General features: G+C 39.2%; 1 protein-coding gene across 12 annotated transcripts in view; it reads left to right on the top strand.

The window, feature by feature from the left end:
- LOC148872951 (uncharacterized) overlaps positions 1 to 19,025 on the top strand; it is an 81,442-nt gene that overhangs the window by 48,187 nt on the left and 14,230 nt on the right. For 10 of the 12 annotated variants that reach the window (XR_016107621.1, XR_016107619.1, XR_016107624.1 and 7 more), the window contains 4 exons: positions 3,451 to 4,197; positions 6,258 to 6,392; positions 15,238 to 15,397; positions 15,493 to 15,635. Coding sequence is in view for 5 of the 12 variants with exons in the window: in XM_088971762.1 (XP_088827888.1) it covers positions 3,451 to 4,197; positions 6,258 to 6,392; positions 15,238 to 15,397; positions 15,493 to 15,635 (1,185 nt within the window). In the remaining 7 variants the exon portion in view is untranslated. The remainder of the gene's footprint in view (positions 1 to 3,450; positions 4,198 to 6,257; positions 6,393 to 15,237; positions 15,398 to 15,492; positions 15,636 to 19,025) is intronic. The other 2 variants (XR_016107622.1, XM_088971765.1) reach the window with 1 other exon arrangement.

Genomic DNA, 19,025 nt, shown 5'->3' with positions numbered 1-19,025 from the left:
CAACCCATTTGCAGTCCTTTTGACCCAACCAAACTGAGAGTTGAACCTCCTCGCAATTATGTCAATTTCTTTGTAGATAAATTTGAGCTTCCAAGGTGCTGATGTGATGTTTTTAGCCCTAGAAATGACCAGTAGATAAATTAGGCTCAATTTTTGTTCCTCTATTCTCCTGAAATGATCCCTATTCCACTCTCTTATTTTTTCTCTCAACCTCTTTAGCTTCTTATGAAACTTGACCCCCTTCCATCTTACCTGCCCCCATCTCCTCATCCCACCACTCCTTCACTTTCTTCACAAAATCCGGATGAGTTAGCCACATATTTTCAAATGTAAAAGGTTTAGGTCCAATGGGAAAGGATTCCGTACCTATCTGGATAGGCAATGATCAGAGGTGACCTTGGGTAAAGCTCTAGCAACCAAGTTTTCCAAACTGTTCCCAAGATAAGTTAAATAAAAATCTGTCCAATTTCGAACACGGGTTTTTTTTGAAGGGTGGACCAAGTATAATTGGTTTGCAAAAGAGCTATTTCCTTCATCTCACAATCTTCAATGAAACCATTAAACTTTCTCATGCTAGTTGTGATTGTCTGATGGGGATTACTAGTTTCATCAGAGAATATGGTTACATTAAGATCCCCACCCAAGCACCAGGGGCCATCCCATAACCCTTTGATTTCATATATCTCCTCCCACATTTCGTTTCTCTCTCAATAGGAGTTGGGGCCATACACATTGGTTAAAACCCATACGCACCCATCCTCTACATTCTTGAACTTGATGGAAATGGAAAATCTACCTATCAAGTTTTCCACTACATCTTCCTTCCATAGAGTTACAATCCCCCCTGAGGCTCCCCAGGAAGGAGCCAAAGTCCAACCTCCTATACCTCTAGACTCCAGATAGACCTAACCCATCTTCCATCTAAATCCATCAGTTTGGATTCTTGTAATAGCACAGTGTTGGGTTTTTCCCATCTAAGTAGGTCTTTGATCACCCTTTTCTTTCTTGCACTCCCTAATCCTCTTACATTCCAACTAATAATTTTCATTAAGACAAAGGTGGTAACAAAATCCTATCAAGAAACCTCATCCTCCTTATTTTAGGCCCTTCCTCCTATCCCCTTTACCGCTGAATTCTAAGTTCCCCTCAATGTCCAAAATCAGCTTTTCTACTTTTGATCTTTTTTTCCTTTTTTTCCCTCCCCCTGCCTAAAACAACTGTCATCCGCTTCCTTCTCTGCATCCTTTTCAGCCATTGTAATCCCCCTCTCAGCCTCTGGCACTAGTTCTACCAATTTATTTCCTTCCCTATTTGTAGGAGAACCAATTTTGCAACACTCGGCACTCTTTTTGGCTACAATAACTCTCTACCAATTTTGCAACACTAGTTCTACAATAACTCATTTTTTAAGTTCCTCCAACCCTGTTCATATCAGTTTCCAGATTCTATCCTCCTCCTTGTTTGTCCCCCTACTACTTCCTTCTACCACCCTCTCTTCTCCCCCTACATATCAGGCGTTAGCATTTTAAAACCTGTGTCTTTATATGATCTCAACATGCACTGTGCTTTAATTTCTTCTCTTAGTGAGTCCTTTCAATCTGTTTTATCCCACTTTATTTTTCTTTCAACACACATACTATGTTTTAGATATGAACATGCTGTTTTACTTCTATAGAATGTTTAAAGGCAAAGCCTCCCAAAGGGCCAAAGCAATGGACTATTAAGGGCTTTAGCTTCTACCATCTTCTGTTGGTTTTATGTGCACTTTTCTGCTTATCATATATCTTTTTCAGGGGATGTTTTCTGGGGATTTGCTGTATAGTTTTTTGTATAGGCTTCGGAGTTTATATCCTTGCAAACTCTTAGGTTTTTTCTCATCTTTTTCATGCAATATATTACCTTCTGCTTGCTCAAAAAAGGGAACAAAAGTTATCAACAATTTACATAACAAGGCACTGATACATTATTTTGGTGGCTACCCTTGTACAAGTGTCTAATTTGCTGACTTTTTTTTTTTGATAAGTTTATGACATTTTATTAATAAACATCAAAATAACAAGCATTACAAGGATCCCGTAGAGAGGTGTGAGGACGAGGTGCAGCCTCGCCTGGTCACTACAAACATGATAACTTTGCCCAATACAAGTGATCCCTGTTTATTTTTTGCTTTGCTCAGTGTGTCTAATTTGCTGGCTGGAAAACATAAATTGTGTACATCTACATACATTTTATTTCATGCATGTATACTAAGATATGCTTTTAATGTGTGTTGATTTATGCTTGAAAATAAATGCTAATCATATAAGTTCACTTAAGAAGCTAGCATGCATTGCAGCTGAAGAATGTCATATAAAATTATAAATTGTTGAAAATAAGAGTGAGAGATGGTGAGGTTTTGGTTTAGTATCATCAACAGCATGTGTCAATAACCCAGGTCCTTCTGGTATTGGAGGGGTTTTTAGCGGTGGTGAAGACAGAGTTGTTGGATTATATTTGAGCCTTATTGGAGTAGGCGATTAACTAAGGGCGAGGTTATGGCTGTCATGGAAGGGAGTTCCAAAGACAAAGGAATCGAACACAAAGAAGTTGATTCAAAGTTGGTAGTGGAATGGCTGCAAAAGGAAGAAAATGGTTTCTGGATTTTCAACAATGAGAAAAATAGATTTTAAGTGGCTGACTAAAGATATGGATGTGCAATTCAGCTGGGTTAAAAGGACTGCAAATGTTTTTGCTGATGTTTTAGCAAAACAAATGGGTCGGAAGGAATCGATTGTTTTGGACTCAATTGTAATTGCATTTTTGTTGTGGAGATGTAAGACAGTTTACGTCTCCCAATCCTGTAATTATTTTTTTTATAAATCTAATGAAATTCTGTTATTGCTCAAGAAAGAAGCAATAAGAGGCATCTGAATCAAGAAAATAAGTGTTTAGTAAATGTTCTTTTTTGTTTGATTGGTAACTTATACTTTACTAAAATAAGATGGAGGTGATATAAGTATTACTATCAAGCCTTCTAAGGTACGTGGGATATGGGCAATACTTGGTTCCTGTCCTACCCCGTTGGAGGACATGCGTCCTACCTCCTCTTGATTCTCAGATTTAAACCCTGAAATCTAGACCCAAAAATTAAACTCTAAACCCTTAAACCCTAAAAACCCTAACTCTAAACCTAAACCTTAAATTTATTCTATAAAATTCCTTTGGTAGGACGCATGTCCTCCAACAGTGTAGGAGCCAAATATTTTCCGGTGGGATAATAGAAAAACTAGCCTTTACTCTATAACAAATGTAATAAATTTCTACAGAGATCACAAAGTCAATTAACTAAAACAACAAAATCATGTGAAATGTCTTTCTGCATGTTTAAAATCTACTCTTAGTTATCTCATTTCCTCTCTGATTTATTTTTGGTGTTGTAATTTTTGGTAGTGTTTGTTTTTTCCTTTTCAGGCCACATCATCATCTACTGTTCAACAAGGTACATTGAATCAGGACCAAGCTGAAGAGACAGCTTCCCAGGACAGTAATTCTGATATTGCCCCAAGGACTCCACCTTCTAAAAATGGTGTAGTGGGTTCTGGGGCTTCATTGACAGCAGTAGGGAGTCATGCAACTACGCTTACTAGCAATATTTCAACACGTAATTTGGCTAGTGGGTCAACTGCTTCAGCAATCCTTTCAACTCCGGGGTCTATTCGTGGTGTTCTGGATACTTCTGCTGCTACTGTTTCTCCATCCCCGGTAAACTTGTCTAATTCTACAAAGGAGGAAGATAACACAAGCTTTGCTAGTCGGAGATCGTCACCATCTCTTGCTGAAACTGGTATAGGGAGAGGAATTGGTAGAGGGTCTATAGGTGGTGTATCCAGCCAAACATCAAATAATACACCTCTAGGTTCTGGCAGTATACTTCCTAGCAATGGAGCACTTGGGGCAGTTCCTGCAGTTCCTGACATGTCAAAGAAGAATACTTTAGGTGCTGATGAGAGAACAGGAAGCAGTGGTATCATGCCACCATTGGTTTCCCCTCTAAGCAATAGAATGCTCTTGTCACAGGTCTCTAAGGGGAATGATGGAACTGTTTCTGCTGATTCTATTAATGTTAGTGAGGGTGTAGGTGGCAGAACTTTCTCCCCTTCAGTAGTTCCAGGTGCCCAATGGAGACCTGGAAGTTCATTTCCAAGTCAGAATGATGTGGTATTCTACTTTGTTATCCCATATTTCATGCTTCACCACAGTGTTACAATGCATCTTTCTATGCAATTTCATAGCAAATGCTACCTTTCTTTTAGTTTTTCTTTATTTCTTAATGAACCATAAATGGATTTTCTAAATCTTGCAATGTTATCTACCAATTATCACATTGGAGAAACTATTACATACTCTCAATTACTCTTGCCTTTTTGCATGCACTCTTTATTTAGTGATATATTGATTAACCATTTAACCTTGTTTGTCTTTTCAGTCTTCTATGTCCCTAATTTGTTCAAATCTTAATAGCTCTTCCTTTTGCCATGATCTGTTATGAAACATGCTTAATTCCCAAGGTTTCCCTTACTGCTAGTACTTTACAGTACTTGGGAGATGGAAACCCCTACAACTTTTATCTACCTGCCATTTTTATTTATTTTTGTTGGGAATGGATATAATTTATTAAAAAGAAGCAAGGGCTAGAAAAAACTCTTTCTGAAATGCAGATGAGAGCTAGCTTCATTGCTACTTTCCAACAAAATGCAAATGTGATACCCCCAGATTCAATTGTCAATAATCAAAACACTACTCAAGGGGTTGTGGGCCCCAATGCAATTAACGTCTAGCTAAAGAATCAGTAAGAGTGTTTGTCTATCTGAGAACCTGATTGAAGGAGGAATTCATGCTGGAAGCTAGAGATCTAGCTTCACTAATTGGAAAAAGAAAAAGGTTTCAGTCGAATGTTTTCTACAGTAGATAATGGCGATGATGTTGTGGTTGGGCCTACCATTGCTACAGTGCTCATGGTGCCAACATGGTGCTTTCCATACTGAAACATGACACCATTTCATAAAAAATAAGGAAAAAGCAAAAATACATAGACCTTTAAAAGGAGATTTGGGCCGAAACTAAAAAGCCCATCTAAGGGACCCAATGCACCTTTAAGTTGGCACGTGAGGGGGAGAGTGGCGTCGATAGATGGTAACAACCATCTATCATCATCTTCGTTGAGCTCCACAGGTTGAAGCCAGCAGTCTTCGAATCTCCCTGTACCTGGGAACTCACTACGATGGGTCGTGCCGGAGAAGACGAACATGGTGTTGCTGGAAAAAAGAAACCCTAGGTGTATCAGACAAAGGGATTTAGAGAGGCTGGAGTTGTTTTCTCATTCTGAGGAGTGTCACGCCTCTTCATGGTTTTCCTGTATTGCCTTATATTCTGATTTAATAAATTATTTTCATTCATAAAAAAAAAAGTACATAGACCTAATGCTAAATAACCAAATATAGGAAATGAGAAATAGCCTGTTAGATCAGTTGGTTACATTATTGTGTATAACATGGAGGTTGTAGGCCTTCATAGGCCATCACATATAGTGCATGCTCAAGATGCCAAATTAACAAATAAAAAATAAAAACTGTTCGCATAAAAATTTAAATGACATATTCCAACAATTTATGCATAAATTCAAATAAACAAGCATTATGGGCATCACAAATCACGAGATAATAAAAATAATTGTTCCATTGTTTAGATCTGCAAAAGATAAAGCAAGATTCAATATTTTGGGTTGTTCAAATTTGCTTAAAGTTCAGAGATGAATTGACAATATAATTAGATTTTATATGAAAAATATTATGTGCAAGTACCATAAATAGGGACAACTTGAATAACTTCTGAGTATATACATTAAAAACAACTTTTTTATTCAACTTAAATATGGTGTTTGTCATGCACCAATAATGAGCACCATATTTAAATCCTCTTGCTATGGTCATTCCATGGCATTGTACCAGTGCAATGCCTCACAATGGTTTCATGGTGAGCAGCATGGGTGCCATTGACAGCACTGGTGTTTCTACATCTATTCTATACTGCTAGTAAGTTGTTAAAATATGGGTGATAGCTATTGTTGTGCTTATTACAAAATAAATATCATATCATGCGTTGATGACTTGATGCTTCCACATTTTGTGGAGGCATTTTTGTTTTATTTGCAAGATGTAAGATTTCTGGTGTTAAATCTGATGTTTGGAAACCATTGTTCTATTTCATTCTTTTGTCAGGGTCAATTTCGTGTTCAACCTGATCAAAGGGAGAAATTTTTGCAGAAGCTCCAACAAGTTCAGCAACATTCTCAACTTGCTGGGGGAAATCATATGCAGTTCAATGCACAACAGCAAAGCTCACTATTACAACAGGTTATATTTATGGATTTTAGTGCAAAACATACTCCTACCTTTCACATCTTTCTATATAAAGACAACTCAGTAAACTTCTAGCTGTGCAGTTTAAAATCAATGCTAGCTTTTCCTTGTTATTTATAGTTTTTCTTATTTTGATACTGATGTAACATAAGGAGCATTTTTTCCCTAGAATTTGTTTTAAACCATCTCTCAGAAACCATTCCCCATTTTTTTCCATGTAAAATGAGACAAGTTTTCTGTATTTTTTGATCAGTAACTGAAAACTTTATTGATTGAATTAAAGAATGATTAATTTTTACTTACATTGCAGTGCTTTAAAGAATGATAAAGTTACATTGCAGTGCTTAATCACCCCTATATTTGGACTAGCCCTGCTAGCTATCCCTCTGTCCTTACATTTTTTTTTTTGATAGATAACAGGTGGCATTTCATTAATATAAACAAGAATACACAATGAGTTACAAACGGGGTATGAGTACCCCTAAAAAGCAGTTAAAACAACTGATCCAAACAATCACTCCCTGACCACCCCTTGCTCTCAGGAGCAGGTAAAACAATTGTTCCTTAAAACAACTAAGCCCAAAACAAATTGTTAACCAACTGACTACTACTTGAACCCCACAATGCAGAAGACAATTCAGCTTTAGTTGAGTCTCCTTGAGCAATAGGGCCCGAGAATAAAGCTAAAATATTTCTATCTTTATCCCTGAAAACCCCTCCTATGCCTTAAGGGCCTGGGTTACCGAAACGGCTTTCATCAAAATTGAGTTTTATAAAGCTTTCTGAGGGTGGTTTCCAAATCAGGACTGTTCTAGTCTTTTTTGTAGAGAAAGAAGCCACTTCCCTCCAATTCCTTTTTATGTCGTCAAAGAAGAAGGGTGAGAACTAGTACAAGGACTTGACCCAATGAATCACCCTCAAGAGAACACAATCTAAGATTGTTTCTACATTTCTCTCCTCTTCCTTGAATAGTCTCACATTTCTTTTTTCCGACACTGTCCATACAATAACAGCCCTAGTGCATCTCCATAAAATTCTTCCTCTTTTCCTTGGCCACTTGAAGGATTCGCCTACAAAGAAACTAGGTAAGCATGTAGGTAGAGTCTACTTGCACCCAAAGAGGTTAAAGAACCACTCCCAAATTCTGAATCAAGGACACCTTGGCGGTGACCAGGCGAACCAGTTTGGCAAGTCAGCCTCAAGCACCTCGTCTAGGCCGACCTCCACCTTGGCATAGCCGAATTGATGGGTTTCCTGACTCACAGCGACCTGCCTCAAAGATTGGCCGAGCTGTAGGAATCTATAGTGACCTGTGAGCGAGCTCGCTGACTTGTCTCGAAGAGATGTTACCAGCTTGAGATCTCCGGAACATTAATGCCTCGACCGTTGGACTGGCCTACCGCACCGCACGCCCCAAAATTACTCGGACAGATTGTAACCCCCATACAGAACACATAATTGACACATAACTCACCAAACTAAGCGGAAACAACTCCACGAGATCTCCGGAACATTAATGCCTCGACCGTTGGACTGGCCTACCGCACCGCACGCCCCAAAATTACTCGGACAGATTGTAACCCCCATACAGAACACATAATTGACACATAACTCACCAAACTAAGCGGAAACAACTCCACGAGAAGATGAGACCCGTTGTAAGGGGACTTAGACCACTGACGCCTATATAAGACACTCATTTCTACTTGTGAAGGAACACACGATTACAAGCTCTACAACTCTCAAGCTCTCTCATTCTCTAAAGACTCTAAAACACTCTCTGACTTAAGCATCGGAGTGCCCACCCCGGGTAAAGACAACCTGGGCACTCTAAGTTTTCCTCTTGCAGAACAAAACCAGATTGGCCATCTCTAGCCTAGCACAACTCGGCTTGACAAGGTACAACCCGAATCAAAGTCCGAATCATCAGACACGCGATAGGAGCCAGATCACGCGACATCAATTGGTGCCGTTTGTGGGGAAGTGACACAAAAAGCTTGGTATTTTTTGTTCACAAATTTTTGGTACTAATGGCATCTTCAAGCAATCAACATTCCAACAACAACAACAATCAGGTCAATGGGCAGCTCGGGCAATCTAGAAGTCCCCTCAGTGACCATAGGACAAATTGACATCCCTTTGAACCCTGAATTCGCACTTGTGAACGTGCCTCCCCTATAGACGAGCCCGCAACGACTTTTGCTGGGGTTGATGTGCGCCAACGACCTGGTGTAGTGTGTACGGGGAATGCGTGACCAACTCAAATTCTAGAAAAGTAAGTTCGCCACCATGATGGGGGGGCAACAACAATAGCAACAATACCAGCAACCCCGACACCATCATAATCAACAAATAACACCCCAACAGCAACATCGACAGAACGTTGGGCTTAATTAGATCGGCAACCAAAACTTGGCCCCAACTTGGGTTCCTAGCCAGGTACACAATCATGTCTCCAACCGGGTTCTTGAACCAGTCAACAATCAGCTTCCGATGAACAATGCGGTCCCTGATCATAATCAGAACCAACTTCTGGTGGAGATCCGAGCTACAGCTCCCATCGGGATAGAGTCCGCCATCTCTTTAGAAGGCTCCAAGAGGCGCAATAGACATGCTCATCGCGCCTCCAAGAAGAGTTAGCTCGCTCTAGTTGGGAGCGTGATGGACAAAAAAGAAGTAAGCAAAGCAACTAGCCAGGTAGGTGCATCATTAGAACCTTTCATAACTCGAGAATCATCACTCGCGCCAAAAATCCTCCAGGCTCTGAGGCCGAAGGCCGAAGAACTTCAGAGCGCCGACCTTCGAGATCTACAAAAGTGCATAAGATCCAGTTGATCATCTTGACAGCTTTTAGGCCCTAATGCTCCTTCACGGGGCCAATGATGCTGGCATGTGTATAGCTTTCCCTACTACCCTCCGAGATGAAGCTCGACTCTGGTATTCAGGGTTAGCGCCTAGTTCCAAAAAAACTGAAACTAGTTCGCCGACCTATTTATTAAACATTTTGCCACAAGTAAAAAGCACTCTAAATCAGCGACTTGCTTGCTTAATGTAATACAAAAACCTAATGAAACACCATATAGTTCACCGCGGCCAAGAACGGTGTACGTCACCTTGACCTACTCTGGGAGATAGAATCGAATCCTCCAACCACTATGGAAGAATTTCTCGACGTGGCGGATAAGTTTATAAAGGCAGAAGAAGCACTGGGTTCGAGGTCCAAGTTATCTGGGAAAAGGAAGCGAGATGAAGAAGTAGGCAACAACAAATCTAAGAGAAGAAGCAAGTCTCCCAAAAGAAGCAGGTCACCAAGAAATCAGCGAAGCAACTTTCCCAGAAGAAAGAGTAAGTCTCCATAATGGGGTTTAAACCGGCTATCCAGAACCCCACCATTGTATAATAAAACCTTTACCCCCTGAATGCAAAAAGGGGAGAAATACTGATGCAAATAAAATCGACCAACTATGTAAAATGGCCACCCAAGATGAAGGGTGACCCAACAACCAAACACCCTAATAAGTACTGCCACTTCTATCGTGACGAAGAACTGTTGAAATCTAAGGAACGAGATTGAAGTCCTGATCCGCAGAGGATACCTTAAGCAGTTCTAGAAAGATGAAGGTCGACCTGTCGAGCAAAGCAGGGAGGTACCTCAGAATAGTCGGGAGCAAGAAGCAGCTCCCAGGAATCAACAACAGGAAAGACTTGTCTGGGGGGTCATCAACATGATCATTGGAGGGTCCATAGTAGCCGGTAGTACCACCTTGGTTGGAAAGAGCTCGGTCAGGGAACTTGAGCATGATAATGACAATCCGCCAAAGCTCCCTCGAAGAGAAGAAGTAATTTACTTCATGCGGTGTGGTAGGCTGGTCCAATGGTCGAGGCATTAATGTTCCAGAGATCTTGGGTTGGTAACGTCTCTTCGAAACAAGTCAGCTCGCTCGCTCGTTCGCAGGTTGCTATAGATTCCTACAGATCGACTGGTCATTGAGGCAGGTCGCTACGAGTTAGGACACCCATCAGTTTGGCTCGACCGAGGTGGAAGTCGGCCTGGGCGAGCTGCTTGAGGCTGACTTGCCGAACTGGTTTGTTTGATCACCGCCGAGGTGTCACTTGAAGGCCATGTGTCGCGGAGTAATTCGTAGGTCCAAATTACCCCTCACCACTTGGCTTGGCATGACCCTATCAAATTGGGTTCAAGGCAGGTTCAGTTGGGTGTAGGGTTAGTTAGTAATTTAGGGTTTTAAAAGTCTAAACCAAGTTGTGTTCAGGTCTATCGGGTCATGATATACCCTACATATAGAGGGTATTGTTGTAATTTTGTATAGTCTAACTCTATAGCCCTAAGGGTTGCATTTCATTTCATTTACTATCTTTGAATTTTTTTCTGGAAGAGGCGACTAGAGTTTGGAAAAAAGGACAACCAACGAATTACATAGCACTTAGGAGAAGCTCTCTTTTGGTATCTCACTGGTAAGTTGGTCTTCTCCTTTTTTTCTTCTCCTATTTTTCTTATGGTTCAAACTTCAAATTGTTGGGGCTTTACAGAAAAATAATTGTTGAAAGCTTGAAACTTGAAAGAAGAAGAAGTGTCCAAGCAACTCTGGAAAAATTGTCTATTTTAACAAGTAAAAATATTAGATTAGAGCTACTGTCATGAGTTTTTGTTTGAGCATTAACCCATGAAAATCACAAATAGGTGATGAGGGAAACCTTGGAAATACTTCTCTTTGGTTTCATTAAGTCATAAAAGGAATTTTCTTATTTTGTTTTTTAAGGATTCTTCAACAGATTGTTATTCTTCTTTGCCCAACCAAGTATGGAGCAAGTCATATTCCAAAAACCAATTCTATCTTCATAGAATATACTGTAAATGTATCTATCGGAAATAACCACCCTGATGCATCAGTGCATCTCCATTGGCTAGAAGAAACATAAGCCAAGTTAGGTCAGGCTGGCATTGGGTTTTTTCTTATAGGGTTGGGGAGGGTTTAGAAATTGATCCTTTTGTTAAGTTGGGGTGGGGGGTGGGTTTGGGTGGAGACAATATAGGGTCGGGTTAGGGTTGAGGCAAACCTGTGCTGAACCTGACCCATTGACATCCCTATTCTTTATAGAGGCCTTAGGTTGTTCTACTACTACTTGACCATTGAAATATCTAGGTATGCCTTTAGGAGCCAACCCATAGGATGAAAGCTTTTGGAATCCAATTATTGAAAGTTGTGTTAAGAAATTGCCAACTTGGAAGAGGATTTATGCATCTCTGGGGGTTGTATTACTCTGATAAAGTTTACTCTAACAAACCTTCCACTTTACTTTCTCTTGTTCTTTAAGATGCCACAAAGGGAGGTGTTGAAAGTAGAGAAGATCAGGAAGGAGTTCTTATGGGAACTTGGTGAACAAAGAAAAGATCACTTGGTGAGATGGAATTTAGTCTGCCAAAGTAAGGAGCAAGGGGGATTGGGTATAGGCAATATAGGGAAGACCAGTGTAGCTTTATTGGGTAAGCGGTTGTGGAGATGGTCTCTAGAGAGGTAGAGGCTTTGGCACAAGGTCATAGGAAGCATTCATGCATGTGTAGGTAATGGTTGGGATGCTGGAGTGTCTCGGCGGGCCACTCTGAACTTTTCGTGGAAGGCTATCAATGGCATCCTTCCCCAATTCCTATGCCTTATCAGATATGATGTGTGTGCTAGAGTTTTGTTTTGGGAAGGCACTTGGATTGGTAATTCCACCCTTAAGGACCTTTACCCCTCTATGTATTCCCTCTCCATCTTTAAAAAATGAACCCATTCAGAGGTTTGTTTCTTTTTCCCAGTCTTATGGGTATAGTTGGAATCTGGGTTTTAGAAGAGACCTGAGAGACTCTGAGCTTGACCAAGCTGGTTTTCTACTCAAAACCCTTGGCCCTGATTTTTTGGATCACTCTAAACCTAATACTAGAATATGGACTCCTAACTCTCTAGGTCTTTTTTCTTGTGCTTCTTTTTTCTCTCAGTTGTGTTCTTTCTTTTGTAAAGAAATTTGGTCTAAACCCATGCCCCAAGGTGGGAGACCTTTGCTGGGAAGTCTTTTGGGAAAATAAGCACTTTAGATAATTTGCAAAAGAGACGACCCGACCTTAATATCTTCCCAAACTGGTGTATCCTTTGCAAACTACAATTGGCTAAAGCCAAGGTTCAAAGTATCGGCCCATATCGGCCGATACATATCGTGCCAATGGCTTCCCGATATGCCCCTCCAGGGGTTGTAACGGGTCAGACATTGGTTCAGAGGGTGGCCGGGCCTTAAACCAACCCCTCTGAACCAGTTTCGAAAAAAAATAAAACCTAAAAAAAAGTACCGATACAGGCCGATATTCCCTACTGGCGTATCGACCTGTGTTGATACTTTGAACCTTGGCTAAAGCAAACCATCCCAAACAGTATCTGAAGTGTTTGGGAGAGATACTAAGAACAAAATCTTACAAAATCTTGCTTCCCAGTTTCTCCATTGTTATCCCAAACACTTTGGGTAACTTGCAAAATTTTCTTCAGCTAAGAACAAGCCAGTTGTAGCCTGGAAGCCTCCCGAAGAAGGTTTCATCAAGCTAAACCAAGGTTCAGAGTATCAACAGTGACGGTACTTTTTTTTTAGGTTTTATTATTTTTTTTTGAAACCAGTTCAGAGGGGTCGGTTTAAGGCCCGGCCACCCTCTGAACCAGTGCCTAACCCGATACAACCCCTGGAGGGGCGTATCGAGAAGCCATCGACACGATATGGATTAGCTGATACGGGCTGATACGTATCGATACTCTGAACCTTGAGCTAAACTTTGATGGTAGTAGCCTCGGTAATCCTGGGCCTTCTGATATTGAAAGGAGTATTCAGAAATGAAGAGGGTCAGATTATTGCTTGTTCTCTGGTCCAATCAGAAGGGGGATGCGGTTAGTGCAGAGATCCAAGCAGTTTTACATGGGGCAAAGATTGCTAGAGATGAACTTTGGGAGATTGGTCATTGAAGGTGACTCTAAACTGGTTATTTGGTGGCTGAAAGAGCCGAAGACTGTAGCCTGGTCTTTCAGGGGGGGGGGTGATGAAAAGATTTAAGTGGCTAACTTATTAACAGTTAGAGTCCAGTGGGAAAAATAGGCTAATGGGTTGGCCGACCTAGCTAAGCAAGGGTATGTAGGGATTAATTATTTTGGGCTCAATTGCAATTTTGTTTTGTCTTTGAGGCAGCATCTCACACCTCTTTGTGGGAACTCTATGCTGTATTTTTTGATAGTTCATCTTGATTAATATTAATAAACTGCTTCTTTACTTATCAAAAAATACTATATCATTTCGTTCTGCTTGTTTTAAAAAAAAGTTGTTTGATCCCTTTCACTTGTCAAAAAAAAAAAAAAAAACTTTGATCCCTTTCCTTACACACCACCCAAATGATTGCAGCAGGGGGTATACTCCACAGGATTCTCCCTCTTTTCTGCCTCTTCTACTTAATCCCTGTAGTCTCCATTCTTGTAATAGCTGAATCAAAAAGCCAATTTGACATCCTTGCAGACTGAAGCAAGATAGACCACAGTTGATGAATGAAACTACAGTGGATAAAAAGGAGATTTTAAGACTCACTGTAGACCCCACAAAGGCTGCAATTGAACTGATCAGTCCATGCCTCTTCTGATCAATTTGTCAGCAGTTAAACACTTCCCAAGAATTGCTGTCCAAACTAGGAAAGCTACCTTGGAGGGGATGTTTTTACTCCGAAGTTGTATCATATAAGTACAGTATTCCTAAAGCACCATAACCTTGTCGTTTTAAATATAATAATGCTAAAATCAGTAAACCTTAATCCACTAATCTTAAGTCTAAGAAACAAGAACATTTAAGCAACATGAAGTCAAGAAGCTGGGCCAACCTGATCCCAACAAAAACTGAAAAGTATGGTTGGGTTAGGGGTTCAACAACTTTGGTTGGGTTAGGGGTTCAACAACTTTGGTTGGGTTGGGGTAGACTTCAACTTGATGGTCCCGACCTAACCTGGCCTTACTTTCACTTAGTGGCAACTCCATACTACCAAACTATTGATGGGAGGAAAACTTAAAAGAACCTTTTTCTCACTTTCATCTTTTATTTTATGCCTTATTTCTATTTTATATGCCATGCCACCAGCCAACCATGTTCCATCACAAATAGGAGCTGGAAGTGAGTCTGTCCAAATAGCAGCTGGAAGTTGCTATTTTGGGTCTATAAAAGAGTGTCAACGGGTCTTATAGAGAACAATCCATTCCATTCAATTGAATAAAGATTTTTCTTTTTTGTTATATGTTGGAATATTTCTGCTTCAATTATAAATTGAACTAATAATTATTGTAGAATGACCTAACCACCCTGATACATATGAAGATAACATAACACTGGCAAAAAAGACAAATACTCCTTACATGACCATGACTTCCAAAACAGGCAAAAATGAGTATATAAATAACAATTATTGTGAGTATGAGCATATAGATAAAATTAAAACTTAAATTCCAAATTCCTGAAGTCATGTTGCTTTCAATATCTTGTGGGGATACAAATAATTGTCAAACAGAAAGTCTGGCATTCTAGTTGGAAATCTTCCTCAGAATATCTTGTTGACATGCTCTCAAGAGAAAAATTCTTATTGTAATTTCTAATGTTTAATGAAGGAACACATGCTACTTGTACATAAAAAAGACATTGTCTTTCTGGAATCTCTATGCTTTCAAATTAGTATTGGGGTTTCACTTTATTGCCTTCCCACTTTTATGGTTTCATGTGCCATTTGATTTTGAATTCTTGATGCTCATTATCTGAGAACTGATAACCTATGCAGTTCAATTCTCAAAACTCATTATCGCCTCATATTGGACTGGGTCTTGGAGTTCAGGGACCAGGTCTAAATGCTGTTGCATCAGCTTCATTACAACAGCCAAATTTAATTCATCAACAATCCACTCAGCGTGCTTTGAGTTCTCCTGTGCCAAAAGAATCAGGTGCTTCTACTATGGCTTCACTAATTGTCCACACTTACAATCTGTATAACAAAGATAAGAAGGTAACTATATGGCTGTTAAATATGATGATGCAGATGTTGGCCACAATAAAGTTGATGACCAGCAGCAACAAAATCCATCTGATGATTCAAGTGGGGAACCTACTACAATTTCTGGGGTGAACAAAAATCTCATGAATGAGGACGATCTGAAGACTCCATACTCAGCAGACACACCTGTATGTTCAGTATTTATAGTTTAATTCACATTCTAAAGACATGATTAAGTTTTCTTTCTTTTACTTTATTTTTTTAGTTTTTGTGTTTTAGGCAAACAAACATCTTTTCAACCAATATGTTTGCATGCATTCACTTCAATCATGGTAGATGTGAGTATGGACCACATATCATATCTTTGGAGTTCCTACTGGTGTTGTGTTGCCTACCAAGAGTTTTGGTTTGGTATGAAGAGTCTTCTATAGCCTTCAGAGACACAAGTGGATAACCATAAAACATGGCTAAAGTCTTTTTGCCTTTCTCGGCCAAGAAGGGATGAACATCTTTGGAAACATGAGTTTATCTGGCCCTGTCCCTCCTTTCTCGTGGGTCATTCTCTCCTCTTCTGGTTTTCCCTCCTTACAGCAGCCCACCAGTAGCCCACCTCCCTCCCTCCTTTTCTATGTAGTACTTACACTCTTTCCTAATATGCAGTAGAACTGCTGTTGGCCTTCATGCACATGTTTACATATGTATGTGTTTTGGGGCTTCAAATTTGATGCTCCAACAACTTGATCCTACTTCTTGCTGCTGTTTCTCTACAGTGTTATCACTAAGGTTTGTCCTTTGATCTTATCTCCTTGTTCTCCCTCTCCCTCCCCCCTCCTCTCTCTCTTTCTCTCTCTCTCTCTCTCTCTCTCTCTCTCTCTCTCTCTTTCTGTTAATACCTCATTCCTCTTTCTATGTCCTAAATTTGCCGCAGTATATCTTCTAGAAATTTCAAACCCAATTTATTAAATTACTGCTGGTGGAAGAATCTAGAGAAACTTGTTTTCTTCCATGGTTTCCATTTTTTCATATTTGCATCATGGGATCCCACAGACTTCTTTAGTTGGAAAAACACCACTTTGAAATTTTAAATATAAACAAACTATAACTAGATAAATTAAACCCTATTATTGGATCCCACAGAAAATTGCAAAAATGACAAAAAATACCCCTACTGTCAAAAAATACAGAAATACATAAAATATCATAAAATTCCAATTGACTCTTCATCTCCTGCATCATTCTCCCCCGGTTCAAAAAAACTCGTCCTCGAGTTTTGAAGAACTTGAGGATGAAAAATTGATATGCCCCAATTACAAAAGGAGTAGGACTTCCCACAGCTACATGCTTGGATTGTAGAGTAGAGGCTACACATAGAACTACAAAAGGATTTTGAAAGAAACGTATTTTTGAAAAACTACCTTTCATAACCATCTTTGTTAAATCATCAATAACTTTAGTTTCCTGAATACTTAATTTATCAACCAGCCTTTGTGATGAATCTTCCCCTTGCTTATCCAAATTCTCAACTACAACATTTGGAACTTTTCCTTCAACTTCTAGCTTAGGAAACACTATCTCTATGTGTTTTTCTATCCTTGGTTCTTCAACAAATTCTAGGACTCCTTCTATTGTTGATGTTGGTGGAACTTGTGCTATGTCGGGTTGTAATTCTTGAATTAGTTCTAGTTGATCTTATAACGTAAATTCACATACTTCCGTACTAGGACTTACTACAATCAGCACATTTGTATCTTGCACATGAATTTCTTTAATTTGCTCCCGTTATATTTCTTCTTGATCATTAACCTCAAGCCGATCATGGGTATTGGAAACTCCAACAATTTCTATTTTTGCTTGGCTTGTACCTTCTTGATTTTTAATTTCTACAACTTTTATAGCTTGAAATTCTTCTTCTTTAGCTTCATCCGCAACTTCAACTCTGGGATAGGCATCAACGTGCAAGGAATCATCTACTTTCTTATCTACTTGAAATTCTTCTTCTTTAGCTTCATCCTCAAATTCTTCTTCTTTGCTCGAAATTAATCAGATCCATATATAGATCATCATGGAAGTTTAGTGGGATGTACTTTTCCTGCAAACACCTCTTCATCTCTGCCGATGAACTAATTGGATCATCACCTCTATTCTCTAGTTGTTGCTCAAGAGTTCTCCACCATACTTTAGCATGACCCGTCAGCTTAATGCGCGCAAATCTAATTCTTTGTTTGTCAAACATATCATGCCAATCAAAATATTCTTTTAGTTCAGCAACCCAATCAAAGAATGCTTGTGGATCATCATCTTCTTTGAAATCTGGTATTTCCCTTTATCTTCTAACATGTTTGAAAACCTTACTCCCATAGTTAGCATTATTAGATCTGTTTTCTTCCACCATCTTGTCAAATAAGTCAACCAAAGACCCTTCATATTGCTCAAAAACCCAATTATCATTGATTCTAGACTTGCAAGAAATTCTAGAAGATACCTTAGGCCTATAGAATCGATCACTTTGTGAGAACATAGTGAATAAACCATTAGTTCTTTTTAGTGATAGTTTTCTGCCTATGTAACTTTCTGAGTGCTTAATTGTTGTGTACATCTCCTCATGTACCTCTTTTTATTTTGAATAAAGTTGACCTTTATTTCAAAAAAAAAAAAAAACATTAGCTCTGATACCAATTGATGTAGGACTAGCTCAGTTATAGTTCTTAGAGAATGTTGAATGGTTCTTGGATCAGAATTTTATGGCTGTTGATGGCTGTAATGGCTTCTTGAAGGAATAAAAGAGAAAATAGGGAGAAAAAGAAGAGAGAAGATACCTGGAATAACTCACAGGGTGCCTAGAATCACTCTAGGGCATGGGAATCATTCACCATAGCTAGCATAAGCTGAGAAAACTCAATAAACTTCATTGCCTTTGTGTAAAACGTCCATACATATTTATAGACTCTAAACTCATAATAATCCTAGGAGTCAAACTATTAGACTCATAATAGTCATAGGAGTCAAACTGTTAGACTCAATAATCCTAGTAGGACTCAAACTAAGCTGTTATTATCCTATTTCAATTCAAAGAAAACTCAATAACTCTAATCCTACTGATGTAATGACTTTGAAATTTTAAATATAAACAAACTATAACTAGACAAATTAAACCCTATCATTGGACCCCACAGAAAATTGCAAAAATGACAAAAAATACCCCTACTGTCCAGAAATACATAAAATATCATAATATTCCAATCAACTTTTCATCTCCTGCATCAATAAGACTCAGTAAGCCAGCTTAAAAACTGATCTGCCTTGTTTTGTTGTTTGTATCATTTTGCCTTTATTAAGAAGATGTTGCTTTTATGTGTCTAAATCAATAAGGATATTCTTATTAGCTACAAAAGATATGTATTTCTAGCTTAAGCTCAATGACTAAGATAAAGTTTTCCTTAAACCATGCTTCTTGAGTGTATTTATGAAATGAAAACTTGCTGATATTAAAAAACACTAGCAGATGATTTTGGTGCACTCCACTTTTCATGCTTTACAGTGTTGCATGCAGTGTCCCTGTTGGACATGCGTCAGATTTT

The sequence above is a fragment of the Nelumbo lutea genome, chromosome 2 (genome assembly GCF_056320005.1).
Source record: "Nelumbo lutea isolate HS-2025 chromosome 2, American lotus-T2T, whole genome shotgun sequence".
In the NCBI taxonomy this organism is placed as follows: domain Eukaryota; kingdom Viridiplantae; phylum Streptophyta; class Magnoliopsida; order Proteales; family Nelumbonaceae; genus Nelumbo; species Nelumbo lutea.
The sequence above is the reverse complement of the archived record's forward strand: the minus strand, read 5'-3'. Positions and strand labels throughout refer to the sequence as shown.